This window comes from Stegastes partitus, unplaced genomic scaffold (genome assembly GCF_000690725.1).
Source record: "Stegastes partitus isolate 25-593 unplaced genomic scaffold, Stegastes_partitus-1.0.2 Scaffold341, whole genome shotgun sequence".
NCBI classification, from domain to species: domain Eukaryota; kingdom Metazoa; phylum Chordata; class Actinopteri; family Pomacentridae; genus Stegastes; species Stegastes partitus.
This window is the reverse complement of record NW_007578072.1, coordinates 341,387-356,113: the sequence shown is the minus strand read 5'-3', so window position 1 is coordinate 356,113 and position 14,727 is coordinate 341,387. Positions and strand designations below refer to the sequence as shown.

At 45.9% G+C, this 14,727-nt stretch overlaps 1 protein-coding gene across 1 annotated transcript in view; it reads right to left on the bottom strand.

Annotated features, from left to right (window-relative positions):
- Positions 1 to 14,727, bottom strand: part of ptch1 (patched 1) — a 51,521-nt gene that overhangs the window by 14,371 nt on the left and 22,423 nt on the right. The window contains exons 8-16 of the mRNA XM_008284050.1: positions 14,076 to 14,223; positions 12,156 to 12,287; positions 11,828 to 11,983; positions 10,733 to 10,831; positions 9,573 to 9,698; positions 6,770 to 6,888; positions 5,594 to 6,296; positions 4,348 to 4,657; positions 2,889 to 3,031 (exon numbers count right to left, since the gene is read on the bottom strand). Of these exons, the coding sequence (XP_008282272.1) occupies positions 2,889 to 3,031; positions 4,348 to 4,657; positions 5,594 to 6,296; positions 6,770 to 6,888; positions 9,573 to 9,698; positions 10,733 to 10,831; positions 11,828 to 11,983; positions 12,156 to 12,287; positions 14,076 to 14,223 (1,936 nt within the window). The remainder of the gene's footprint in view (positions 1 to 2,888; positions 3,032 to 4,347; positions 4,658 to 5,593; positions 6,297 to 6,769; positions 6,889 to 9,572; positions 9,699 to 10,732; positions 10,832 to 11,827; positions 11,984 to 12,155; positions 12,288 to 14,075; positions 14,224 to 14,727) is intronic.

Below are 14,727 nucleotides of genomic sequence, written 5' to 3'. Positions count from 1 at the left end.
CTCCTGACATCCACCCATGAGTGATTGGGTCTTTGTGCAGATTGTTGTCGAGCTCTGTTTCAGTCGGTGTCATTCTCCTTGTGGACAGTAGGCCGACATGAGTGACTGTCTCGCTCGGGGCTGTTGCTCCGGCCCTCCCATGTGGAGGCAGGGGGAGTGTAGCCTAGCATCGCTACCTCCTGAGAGGTAAAGCCATTACTGCACACCGCTCTGCCACTCTCCCTTCTAGGAACCATAAATCCCTCTTTCACGGAGGCAGGGAGACTTTTTGGGGGTTGAAGCTGGACTCATGGGGGTTAAGGTAGATGAAGAAAAGAGTCAGGCTTTTTGTGGTGGTGGTGGTGGTGGGGGGAGAAGAGAGGTGGGGAGAGAAAAATTGCTTGAGTTAGCGTAACAATAAAAAAATTGGCTGGAGTCCCTGAGCGCGTCTGTGTGCAGTTAACCTGGTTGTTAACACTGAAGGAAATGCCACCCAGCAAATGGAGTAGAGCTATAAAAATAACACAACATCTGTACAAATGTTGCTCACACTTGGTTCTCCTGACCCCTATGGGTACCCAGAATGCCTGGCGCCACAGACCAACCCGGCCCAAAGAAGAAAAGAGCTCTTGATAGCCTTTCTTCGGACTTTCCACCTCCTCCTCCTCCTCCTCTGCTCCATGCTCACCTCCTTCTGTATCCACTCACCAACCCTTTATCTTTCTACTGCCTTTTTTTTTTTTAAAACCACACACAAGGAACAAATGGTCGCCCAGCGCAGAGATATGCCGGGACAGATTAAAGGCAGAGCACCTCTGCACAGATCCATAGAGTGGCATATCAAAATAAAACATCTCGCTTTGCAATTTGCAAGGGTTTGCTAAAGATCTGGTCCTCATTTCGAGGTACAAAGAAAAAACAGCTACTGCTCTTAGTGCACGCACAAGCAGAACACACATTCAAAACATACAAATGCGCACACAGAGCCGCCTCAAAGAAACCACGTGTTTCAGCTCCCCTCATTGAAAGAGGACACAGCAGTGGAGCACAGAGGGAGGGAAAAGGGAGGGAGGAAGAGACCGAGAGAGAGAAAGAGAGAGTGGTAGTGCGAGCAGGAGTCAGTGAAGGAGAGAGAGAGCCGGATTCCAGAGGATCTGGATTGAATTTAACAGCGGGATACGCAACAACTGTATGTCTTCAAGCTGTCACGGGAAGCCCAGGCAGCTCTGCTGGCGGCCCCCACGCCTCACGGCAAGTACACTTCCCTCACAGGCAGAGGAAGTGATGTCACAGGGCCGCACACCAGGCCTGGCCTTCCACGAGTGAACGCGATGGGAAGAGTAGTATGCAGCTGCAATGGAGTTTATTGACTGTGAGAAATAGCCAAAACAAACATCTAAAGAGTAAAAAAAAGGGGGTGGGGTGGAAACCTTCATACGCATTTTTAGACATGCACGACTTGAACGTAGATTCTCTCACAAAGCAGAGCTACATGTCAAAGTTAATCATCTTTGACGAAAGAGATCTCAATGTCGAAAAGGACATGGCTTGTTTTGTGTTTGAGGTTTGCAGAAATCCTGGCCAAGAATGTTGTTTTTATATTTCTCCAGTTTCTTATCTTCTGTTTTCCCCTTTTCCTGCCAAAGAATGCAGCCATGCATCCACGTATGTTGTTTTTTGGAGGTGGTACTGGACAAAAAAAAAAAAAAAAAAAGAAGCATGCAATGCCCCGTTGAAGCTGAGCAAGTTTCCACAGTGGCACAAACCTATTCTTCCCCCCTCATTTCCTCCTGCGTCTACCCCGCTCTCTCTTATTATCAGCCTGTTGGTATCTTTCTGCTGACATACAAGAGACTAGATTTGATCTTCAACATAGTTCCTGCTGGACCTCCTTCTGAGACTTGAGTCTCTGTTGGGCATCACTTTTTCAGTTTGACATTGCAGACATTCAACTGGATGTTGTCTGATGATCCTTTGCTATGTTCTTGTGGAGGCAGATCTGCCAGTCGCTTTGTAAGGAGAACTTTTCACAGCCATGGTGATGAAATTCGGGTGCATTCAAACGATTGGTCATGGAAAATGTGTGTCCTCTAAAAATCTAGTGTGCAGACTTCACAGCCACGGTGAGCAAACAGCACAAGCAACACCTTGTGTGGAGGTAGAAGATGTCTCTAACACAACAGTAAATGGTTCAACCCATTCAGCTGCATAGGAAGGCCAAGGATTTTACTGCATCATGTGTCAAACGATGCGCCAAATATGCAAATAGGCTTTTATATAGGCTCTAAATTAACCTCTTAGCAAAAACAGTTCATTTTGACAATTCTAATTATTCTCTCTCACAGGGCTGCAGAATCCAGCCTACTTATTTATAGACCCTTTGGGGTGCATAGGAGTTCCTCTGCTTCGATTTCTTTCGAGCCGTCCAAATATGAACACTACCAACTGTGGCTGGAGTCGCTGACAAAGTGTCAAAGTGAAAGGCTTGATGCTAAAGGGAAACAACCGACTTGCCAAGGCCTCCGCATGCATCTCACAAATACACACACACACACACACGCACAAACTGACAAATGGTTTAAATGAAGAGTTAATAGGTTTTTCAGAGGCAGCGCTGCAGCTCCAGCGAGAGCTTTAAATTCCTGGGCTCGGTAAAGTCATCACAGAGAGAAGATGAACACAGACAGAGAGAGAGAAAGAGAAAAATATGAATAGAGAGAGGCTGCTTTAAGTCGGGTGTGGCTCCTCCAAAGTCAATCACACGTAACAGAAAAACCCACAAAGACAAAAAAAAAAAAAAAGAAGCTATTTCTTGGGTCAGATTGCGATCCGTGTAATGCCGTCTGCGCACGATTCCTCATATTTTAACCGTTTTATCGAGGGACATTGAGTTTAAATTCTGAACACACCTGGTTGAAGTTGATGGGCTTTTCCCTGCGTCCTGTCTGCACCAGAAGTTTGTACGCCAGGACGCCATCGTCAGAGCCGTTCCTGTAGCTGATGGAGGTGATGCGGCCGGCCTCCCAGTCCTTGTCAAACGCCTGCTGGAGACCTGGAGGAAACCACAACAAGACAATTCGGTTAGACGTGGATGTTTGAAACGTGCCCTGTTATCTTCATTCTTCCGCCGCCGCCGCCACACACTTACAAAGCACGGTTCACGGGAAAACGCAACACATAACAACCCAGCACAGTAAAAGGAGAACATAACACAATAGTGCAACCTAAGCCTAACCCTATAATAAGCTTGATTGATTTAATATGATAACACAGTCCCGTTCTCCACCACCAAACGAGACTTCAAAAGCCGAAAATCTGCTGCTTTTAATTCAAAGCGATCATTAGGGACTATATCAGTAACATGTGCCTCCTTTTCTATACTGCTCTCTAATCCATATGTGTATCATTCCCCTCCTCTCGGCTCTCCCCCAAGGCCCATGCTGTGGTCCGTCTGCGGGAGATGTTGTTTTGGGTCTCGTTCCTTGGCCTGTCTGGCTCCAATTTGTCCCACCATTGCAGAGAGCAATATCAGACACAGTTCTCTCTCTCTCTCACCCACATACTCTCTGTGTGGTTCCCAGCCAGCTCGCACACAGACTCTCACAATGTGTTTTATCGTTAAGAGCGAGTCAGCGAGTGCGTCTCCGTGCTGAAAATGAAGCCGTTCTTGGCATCGGTTGACACGTGAAAGATAATACTCTTGTTCGGTGGCACTCTTGGAATTCGATACAAAAGCCAGCAATCCATCCCAAAGTGATTCATGTCATCATGCAAGATTAATTTAAGGTTGCAAACGACTAAAGGTGCGGTGTTGTGCTTGCTACATGCCAAATATTTGCGATTTTTTGAGCAAGATCAATGACAAACGACCACAGGCAATACTACGAGTTGAATAGGTATATCTGAGTGACGGTTTGCACTGCCAACATCATTTGCAACTTGCTGCTAGAGTTTCTAAAACGCTGTCCAATGCCTAAGGCCCGGTTTAAAAAACACGGCCTCCCACTTCATCCTCCTTCAGCCCCACTTATGGAAGACACAAGTGATTTTAATCAGCTACTGTCAGTGTCCATTTTGCAATCCCTCCTACTTCTGAACTCTTGCCGAACATCTTGTTTCCTGCAGATCCATGTCAAAACACAGAAGAAAATTATGATCTCAAAACTGTTTCATGAGAAAGTAAATTATTCCCATGCCTAAACTATCCTGAATAGTAATGTTAAATGAGGTATAAACAAAAAACCATGTGTGATGTCAGCGTTAGGGTAGAATTTTAAGCGAACTAACACTGACTGTGACTCATAACGTGTGATCCAAACCAGTTTGGGTCCGGTTGGGGTGGCAATTATACATCAAGTCTAATTTTACCTTGCAGCCAGTCCCTGAAGTAGTGAAGCCACATGCGTGGCAGCTGTCCGTTGTCCTCCTTCAGCACATAGCGAACAGTGTGGAACCTCTGGTGGAGCTGGTGCAGCAGCGGCTGGTTCTGGGCGTAATCGGCCCGCTGCGTCACCACGTACATGTTGTAGAAGGAGAAGAACTTGAACTGGGCACCGATGAAGTCGTACTCGCTGGTCTCTCTGGGTACGATGTCCGTCAGCTCTAGGCCGTCCCTCACCTGGGTGGTACCGTACAGACTGACTCCCAGCAGGCAGAGGAACAGCACAATCACAACCACCTGGAATCAGAGGGACCAAAATGCAGCTTCAATCAATCAATTCAATTGCGCTTCAACTTGCACCGATCACTTCTTAAAGCATGCTGCATGTTCTCAATTAATGAGGTGCAAAAATATGGATGATTGACAAATAAGCTGAGGTGAATTTTATATTCCACAATATGCAGGAGATGTTGCTAACTTTAAATGAATTACAACAACAATACTGTCACAAGTTCTGTGACACGCCAAGAAACACATGCAGTCAGATCAAATTATCATCCAGATTGTCTGTTAACACCCATCAGAGTTTACAGATCGACTTTCTGGTTCTGCTCAACCTACTGTGTGCGCACACCAGCCGTTACGAGAAGTTTAATTGCTTCAATTTTTGTTTTTACCTCCAAATAAACCCGTCTGCTTGTTTACAATCTGTCAGATGTTTTTTTCGTTTTTTAACATTATAGCATAGTTGCTATGCCATGATGGCCAAAAATAATAAAATAAGACCCACATTGTAATAAACCAGACTTTTCCTTTAAGTCATTCAGCAATAAAGAGAGTGCTGGAGGAAGGCATGAGAGGAGTGCGTGAAGCAATTTAGGAATATGGTGAAACATTTGACAGTGTAATGAAACTGAGGAAGATTTTCTAATGTCAAGTACAGGCCACCAGATGATTTCAGCTCTGGAAGGCTTTGAGAGGACCGGCCACCCACTAGACTGAGGTCAGACTATGTGTGTGTGTGTATGTGTGTGATTCAGATAGGACATGACCACAACCTCCACCCCACATTTCCTCCGTCTGCTCGATTCACTCTGGTGACTAACCCTCCCATTCAAATTATCACCGCGGTGAGTCAGCACACAAACACACTTTTACCTCACACAGAAGCTATTCAGACCTCTTCCTCTGTCTGCCTTCGTCTACCAACACACGCAGAGGAGCTAAACTCACCTTGGTGGTGGGCTGCAGAAGGAACGGGGCGTAGTGCTTCTCGGCAAAAGAGGACAGGGTCCAGCGGGAGCAGGGGGGGTCGAGGCAGCGCAGGCCCAGCGAGGCTTCTCCGATCTGGGACAGCAGGTCCCGTGTGGAGCTGTTGTTCTCCGGACTCTGGCAGGTTGACGAGGCTGCGTCGCCCTGAGGAACTGAGCTGGCGCTTGATGTCGGGGCAGCAGGAGGAGGCGCGGGGTGATGGTGGGAGAAGGTGGCAGAACCTCGAGATCCCCCGTTACTCCGGCTCCCGCTGTTGTTGTTGTTGCTGAGATTGGCGTGATTGCCGCTACCGCTGTTCCTGCTGCTGCTGCTGGTGGTGTTGTTGTTGTTGTTGTTGTAATAGTCATTGTTGGGGTTGCTCCTGGCCGGAGCCGGGTTGATGGGCTGCACAGAGATTTGAGATCTGGGCTCGGCGGTGGTGTAGAAGGCCTGAGTCCGGGGGTCGTACTCCGTCCTGAGCTGCACCGTGGACTGCATGGTGATTTGGGTCTGCTGGGCAAAGCCGTGGCTGCTGTAGGAAGGAGGGGGGCTGCTGTAGCTGGGGGGAGGCGTGCGATACGAGGGGGGAGGAGTGCGATATGATGGGGGAGGGCTGTAGCGACTCCCGTCTGCCCCATCCAGGTACGCCTGAGGCTCAATCTGAATCACACGATTGGCACATGGGCTGCAGGGATAAATAAAAAAAAAGTTAAGCTTTGCATTACATCTGTTAAAAATATTTATCAGCCTTATGTTATTGTGAATCTTCTCTCTTCCTCTTTGCCAGCAGCGTGAAATATAGAGCTGAGACCAACAATGGAATTTAATAGTGTGTGTACACATCTGTACGATCGCCGAGCCAACAAGCATGCCCAGGCTGGCAGGCAGACTGGTAAAGTTTAATAAAGACTGTGACAGATAAACACAAAGTCAAACAACCAAGCAGCCAGACAGACAGAAAGAGACGACTTTCACAGTAATTAGGTTTTGACTGAGGGGGATTAAGGTGAAGATGTGAGGAGATAACAGTCTGCTAAATTTATTCATTGTCAGATCAGAGATCTGAGGAAGAACATAAAAGGAAGACGAACAGGAAAGCAATAACTTTAATCAGAAATGAAAGAACTCCTTTGTATTTATGCATGCGTGTGCGCACACCTGTAGAAGCAGCAGAAAATGTCAAAACGTCTGTCTTCTCGTCGGTAGAGATCCATGCTGAGGATGGCGGGAAAGATGAGCAGCACCATGGCAAAGTTGAACACCACCACCACTGCAGCCTGCGAGGAACACACGAAACAGGGGGTTATTTTGGACAAAAAGGAGCTTTTACTAAAGGAAATTATCCCACTGCTGACTGACTTTTAGTAATTTGTATACAGTTGGAAATTGACGGAGAAAACACGTGTGGTATTAAGGTTGATAAAATTCAAACTCCATGGAAACAAAACCACAGAAGGCATTTTTTTCCCCCCCACAGAAAAAAAATAAAATAAAAAATCCCAGGGTAGATAAATAATAAATGAACATAAAAGTATTTCTCAGTAAATGTTCCTGCAATACTATCCACGCACGAGTTCCAAACTGTGAAGATGTACGGCCTCGAAGAATTATCGTCTCCGAACAAAAACACAGCGATGCCTTGGATATATATTAAAATAACACAGTCTGAATAAGCTAATGGCAAGGAAAAACTACCTTTCAACACATTTTCAATTCCTTTCAAGCCAAAAACACTGAGTGTGCAGAGAAACAGCGAGCCGTGTGTGTGTGTGTGTAATAGAAGCCAGTACAATGTTGTGGTTAAGTATTTGAAGGTGGTGCACTGAAGCAGAGGGTGGGGGTTGGGGTTAGGTTGGGGCCCTGCCCAGAGTACAATCTGGATATTGCGTAGTTGCCAGACCGCTACACACACACACACAATCACACACACACACAATCCCTGGGTGTGTGTGTGTGTGTGTGTGTGCCAGACCACCCAAGGAGCCAGAGGCCCGCGGGGCCTGAGGTGATGAGCAGGCGCTGCGGCTGTACAGACAACACACACTCACACACACACCCCTCACACACACACTCACACACAAAAAAATGCACATAAACACACGTATCTCCTGCCAGCTTCAAAAAACTGTACAGCCTCCTACTTAAACCACACCTTAACACCAACCAGACACACACACACATCCTCGCCCTCCCTCATTCCTCAACCCGCTGCTCAGAAATAACGTCAAAGAGATGAAGTTAGAAAGAAAAACCTCTGTAAGTAGAGTAGAACAATTAATTCTCAATTGGCCCACTAACATCCAGACAGATACAGCATGACTCCACTCACACACACACACAAACACAGACACACACACACACGGCGACCGCTAGCTGACCCCAGAGCGAGGATATTTATCATCACATCTGTCCACCGCGTATGAATGTGTGCGTGTTCCTGTGGGTGTTTTTGTGTTGCTATCTGGACGAGATTTCTCTTTTTTTTTCGTTGCTGTTGTTCATACTGATGGAAGGAAGCGAACGACGGATAAATCCACAGAGGAGTCGACCGCAGGAAGAGTTTAATGCTGATAAAGAGACGCGCACGGCAACACACAACCTCCGCGCTGATACGAGGGCGGGGAGACGAGCGCCGCTGCTTGTGGATGTTTTTTTTTTCTTTCCAACAATAAAAGATGGGTATCATTACGATTGTCTGAGTCCGTGAAGTTTGCCCTTTCACCAGTCGCAAAAACCGCAAGTGTAAAAGTATGTGTGGTATGTGTATGAGCGTGTACAAGTGTGTGTGTGTGTGTGGTATGCCCGTGCATGTGTACAAAGCGAGGCTGCATGGATTAGACCCATGGGGTAAATGGATCATGTTTGACAGACTCGCTGTACTAAAGCCATCTATCCACACATGCTAATATTGTACTCAACGTGGCGACATCTTACCTCACTCGGTGTGTATGTGTGTGTGAGAACGCGAGGAGGGAGGGAGGGAGGTTATTATTTTGCTGCAACAGTGTGTACAGTAATTACAGCACAATCACTTATATAAGTGCAAATATGTCGGCACAAAAGGTTTTCGTACCTTTTCGTTGCGTGTGTTTGACTGATGCGCTTCGTGGAAATGGGTTTTGCACTTTAGTTGGAAACTTTCTAAGCTTTCGGAAAACAGGAATAACTTAAAGTGGGGATATGTTAAGAAAATCGTTGGACGGATAACAAGAACAAAGACAGTTTAAATGAGAGGCTGTTTTTTGGTGAAGGCGAGGACATAAATTTAACTAAGAAACCTCTGAAACTGAAAAACTGTCCCCCAAAAACACAACAGAGTGGCTCCAATCTGGTGACAACAGCTTCCTTTACTATTAAAATCAGCCACAACATATTTGCAGTGACTGAAACCCCAACCTTGTTCTTTTATTTATCACGCCGCTGCACAGACTTCGTCATCAAATCTCATCCTCTCGTTGCTGAGCGAGTGTTCAAACGAATCAACGTTTCAGCGCTTATTGGAGGCGTTCTGTCAGACGTCGCTTTCTGCGCTAGCTTTTTACTGTTCTGGTGACGTCTATAATTACTGACAGATGTTAGAGAAGTCAGAGCTCCCCTCTGGATCCCCCCCCAACCTTTGCACACACAAACAACCATTGCTTTTCAACCTCCCACACAGATACTACAACTCTCCACCTCATACACACAAGGATATTCAAGCACACACACACACATAAGCGGCGGGATTCAGTTACATGGACCTCAGTCGCAATCTGGACAGACACCGGGCCCACCACTAAACAGCCTGGAAGGAAGAGGAGGGAGGATGGATTTAACAAAAAACACTCCTTCTCGTACAGCCACCTTCAATTTGATGAATGAAATCAATAAAAGCAACAGTCTGGAGTAATGTGGAGCCAATGAGCAGGACTATTAGTGAGCAGGAGGGCCCCACACAAACACACACACACTCCAGCATTACCTGTAGAGAAAAGGCTCTGAGCGCCGGGATGGGGATGAGGGCTGCCATGAAGAATGCTGTGACGTTACTGATGGAGGTGAGAGCCACGCTGGCCCCTGTCCTCTTCAGACACTCCCCCGTCCGGTCCTGACGGAAGACAGAAAGCGGCGCAGATGAAAGGAAAGGAAAGCAATGAAACTTTTTGATCAGTTCGTAGCCACGGGCGCATGTGTAATGCTGGAGATTATGTACAATTATCATAATGCTGCAGTGACTGACAGTGATTGCAGTGTTTCTCGAAGCCCTGAAGTGCTTAGATAATCCACCTGGGCCCGTCTAACTCCCCCCGTGGAGACGAAGCAGACGACTTTGCGCCCAACAGCTCGATTTTTCAATATCTCTGAACGCACACCGTCAGAGCGGTGGCGATGAACACCGCGCGCGACCCCCGGAAGGTTTTTGGCGGCGACCGTGTGAAGATTTGAGGACGTGCAGGACCACACAGGGAGTGTCTGCAGGCGTGTGCATCTCCGTGTGTGTGTGTGTGTGTCAGACAGGAGAGATCAGGTTCGGCTCTGTTTAGTTTTCATCTCAGCCACACAAAGGAAGCTTGAGGGGTGGAGGGGAGGATGAGGGAGGCATAGAGACGAAGAGCTGGAAGGGGAGGGTAAGCAGGGGAAAACAAAAACAAGCAAATACATGCCTGTGTTTTCCCCCTCGGCAGATGAAAAGTTACCGCGCTCCCCGAACACACACCCACCCACATGAGATTGCAGAAACGCACACTTTATTTACACTTTTGTAAACTTTGGTGTCTGGCAATTTTGAAGATGTTTGTTGTTTTTGCTTGAGAACAATCGCTCGCGTTACAATCTGCGCTACTTTTGCCCCAAAAACTTGTTTTTTAGAACCACCCAATATTCATCCAAGTAGGCGAAGAAAGCTGGGTTTTTAGGTCAAACAACACATGACACTAACATAAAAACAAAACTTATTATCTGACGCAAACAGCGACGGTTAGCCTTTCTGGAGCGGCGCTCAGATAAGCGGGCTGAGTGTGTGGCACATGGCTTGTTTGATGCTACATCACAGGCACAGACAGGCTTTCACACATTCCTTCCGTGGAGCAGATAAGCCAGCAAAGGGGTATAAACAGGCTGAAAGGTGGATACGCGCCTCACCTCGAATGGGATCCTCTTGTTCTGTCCGGTCTCACTGAAGGCGTGAGCGAGGAGGAAGACGTCATCCACTCCGACTCCCAGAGCCAAGAACGGGAGCACCTGCAGCACAGACGCAGAAAACCGATGAGCTACTGTGTGCGTTTATCTCCAGAGTTTTTGCTGTTTTTGGGAGAAGAAACTACGTGCAGCGCAGCCAGAACCGCATATCACTCCAGAATCATGTAATATTTCAGATGTTGTATCGGGGAAAAAAATAGATAAAGGATGAGAATGAAACATACTTTCTTACAGTCTTAATCATTGCTGGGTGTTAAGCCTCAATCTGAATCAAAATCTGGCATCAGTATAATATTTTAATCTTGTTCACTTATTCTTTCATCAGATAGGTCCTGAAATAAAATTCTAAATCATGCCAACTTGAGTCTATTCTAACGAAGCACATTTTTAAAGGATGTTCTTTTCTTTGGGACAGAAATTCATCTACAGTCGTGCTCAAATTTATTCATACCATGAATGAATTAAAGAAAAGGCAAAATTCACAACAGTCACTCAAATAACCGGAAATTGGAAAAAGTAATAATAAATAAAAATTTGCTAAATTATAATTTAGTGAAATATGACATTGCTTTTGATTTGTGGTTAAAAGAATAATTTAATAAAAAAAAGAAAAAAGATGTTTGATTGAGAGTTAGAGTGATTGCCTCAGAGGGTTGTTCAATAGAATATTATTTTTTATTAGTTTGTTTTTAAATATTTCTGTTGAACCACAATTCAAAAGCAATGTCATGATTTTCATAAAATTTGTATTTATTATTACTTTTGATGATTTCAACTTATTTCAGTGATTTTTTCCTTCTTTAATGGGAGGGTATGAATAAATATGAGCACGACTAGACATCCTGGTAGCTGCCATGCCCCATCCAAGTAAAGGAAGTGGTCCTACTCCACCTCAAACTGTTCGACATGGGAGCATCACCAGCTACCAAAGCTCACCTGTGCCTTCGTGCTCGCTCTTCCTCTCAGTTTTTCGTGTCCTCTGTGAGTGTGAGTGACTAAGTTTTGACTTTCACTAAGCCCAGGGTGTCTTTGAATTACCTGCGTGGTGGCAGCGTTGAAGGAGATGCCCAGGAGAGAGCAGAGGCCCAGACCAGCTGCCACGGACAGTGTCACCAGCAGGACACCCGCCAGCCCCACAGCGCCCTGAGACTTGGCACAGTCCCACCGCAGCATGGTCAGACACGCATAGGCCAGCTGGGGCGCGAGACAGCAAAACAAGCAAACCATTGATTAATCCACCTGCTGCATGTGCGAGTCAATCATCACAATTCTCCTCCTCTAACCGATCAATACAACCCGTTTGTCCTCTTCAATCCAAGCCTAAATGTATTTTCCTTTTCACAAAGACTCCTTTTTTGTTTCTCACCATCAGCAGGTATCCACTGGCCACACGGATGACGCTGATGTCAGAGAAGGACTTGAGGATATCTTCCAGAGTGGTGGTGGTGAAAGACAAGACCTTCTGGGACGAGTTGGCTGCCACGCTCTGCAGCACCGCCTGAAGAGAGAACAGAAGCAGGGCAATGAGGAGAGGCAGAGGGTGAAAAAACTGTTTAGTAAATTACTAAAGGAAGGGAAAGATCAATGCAAAACAAAGCGGTAAATGAGGAAAAAGAAGCAGCACTGTTTGGGATTGTGGATCACATCATTTTTAGAGCTCCGTCTTATTTGTGATCAGCCTCCGTTTATACAACAACTGACTGCGACAGCCCAGTAGGTGCAACTTGAATAGACTCTGCTGCTTACATACATTAGGAGATATTAGTCGTCACAACAACTGGATGGCATGAAACAGCAAACAGTTGATAAGGCTAGCTGCATACAAATGCATTAAAACCCACACAAATGTTAGAATGCAGCAGCTCCGTGAACATTCAAGTTCTGGTTTGATCAACAGTGAGCCTTAAAAATATGTCTTAAACTGATAATCTAATATTCTCAATAAGCAGCTGCTCTTGTTGTTCAACTAAATCAGTGCAAATATGTTTATTTCCCCCCCCAATCCGATCATCTCACAATATACAATTTGCACCAATTTTCCACATGCAACTGATTTTCAGTAGAATACGCAATTAACTCTTGTTATGACTGCATTTTCCTGTTTAAATCATGTTCATTAAAACGTGCATTCTTGACAGAAAAAGGGCCGATTCAATGCAAGCTGCATCTCAGATTAAAGTCGAGCCGAAGTCCGTCTTCCATCCCGTTTGACGAATAACATGTAATATACAGTGAGTTCTTTCTGTATCGAATAACACAATCTCATCCTGTGTGTCTTAAAAGACAAAAAAAAAAAAAAAAAACAGCCCTGAATAATGGGCTCGGCCTCTGCTGTAAGGGAATCTGCAGACAGTACCATGACCCATCCCCTCTCTCTCTCTCTCTCTCTCTCTCTAGCTATCTCAGGGCAGACAGATGGCTTCAACATTGAACTGCAGTTACTGCTCAGTGGGGAGTAATGCTGGCTGACACACATTAGGAAACACGCACTAGATCACACACACACTCGCAACCCAGGTGTAAACTCGCACATGTGTCAGGCGCATACCGACATGCGCACACATTGGTGCAGACACGCCTAAACGCGCACAATATGCACGGAGAAACGCACAATATTTGGCATCTTTTCCTACTTTTATTATTGCTATTGATAAAAAATGAAGAGAGAAAAAAAAGAGATCGCACCTCTTTTTTTTTTTTTTTTTTTTTAAATCAGTGGGCCCATAGATGATAAATGGCGCACACACACGCACTTGCATCTACACACACACACACACATGCGCAGACACACAAGGTCACACCATGTGGAACAGAGGTTGGGCCCCCCAAAACAAAGACCAGATGATGTCACACATGAGCCACCAATGGGGCCACAGCTGGGAAAGCGATTGTGTGCGAACTTTCGAGTGTGTTTGCGAGTGTGTTTGTGCGTGAGTTTAAGAGAGCGAGAGAGAGAGAGAGCGAGGGAGCTAGAGTGTGAGAGAGAAGAAAAAGAGAGATATCCAGCACTCTCTTAATGTATTCCAGACATGCTCACCCCGTCGCTCTATCGCTCCTCTCTACTGAGCAGCGAGAGAAAAGCTTCAGCGCTTTACCACACACCAACAGTGGTTCTAGTATCTATCAGGGGCCGGGGCTTTGGATGGGGCCTTTCCATGTTCACCTGTATCCGGCTGGTGATTTATAATGTGCTTGTAGAGGATTTCGAGTAGATTTCTTTTCTTTTTTTTTCTTTTTCCCTCCCCACCTCTTTTCTGAATCTTTCTCTCGTTTCTTTGGCCCTCACCTCAGAGTATCTCCTCTGCCAGGCTTCCAGTATGGCTGCGGCCTTTTCTTCATTCCAGTTGATGTGGGAAACCTCCTCGTAGCCTCGAAAGTGCTCAAACATCTGCTTGGGAGTCATCAGCTGGAACATGGTCTGTAAGGCCTGGGCACTGGAAAGGAGGGAAGGAGGGAGTGTGGCAGAGGGAGAAAAGGGAGGGGAAAAAAAAACATGGGAAGGATGAAAGAGGGAGAAGAAAAAGGAGGCCGATGAGGTGCGAGACAACATCACATGTGCGCCGGAAAATCAACAATGTGAAGAGGTGGATTTCTGGATTGGACGAATAACATTGCATTATGCACTTGGTTTTATAAATGAGCAAAACACACCAATCAGTAGCAAGAGTGCAAATGCTGTATCTTGGGAAAGCTTTCAACGCTTGTGGCCAAAGAGATACCAAACCAACTGGGAGCAGGAAAAAAAAACGGCAAGTAACTCACAGACCCAGAAACTCAAACTTTGCTTAATTTCTAATCCAAAGGGTCCCAAAATAAAGCTAAAGGTTAAAAAAACATGCACAAAAATGGATAACAGACATCCTAAAAAATGGTGTTTGCTGCATCCATCCATTATCTATACACCGCTTTATCCTCACTAGGGTCATGGGGAGCTGGAG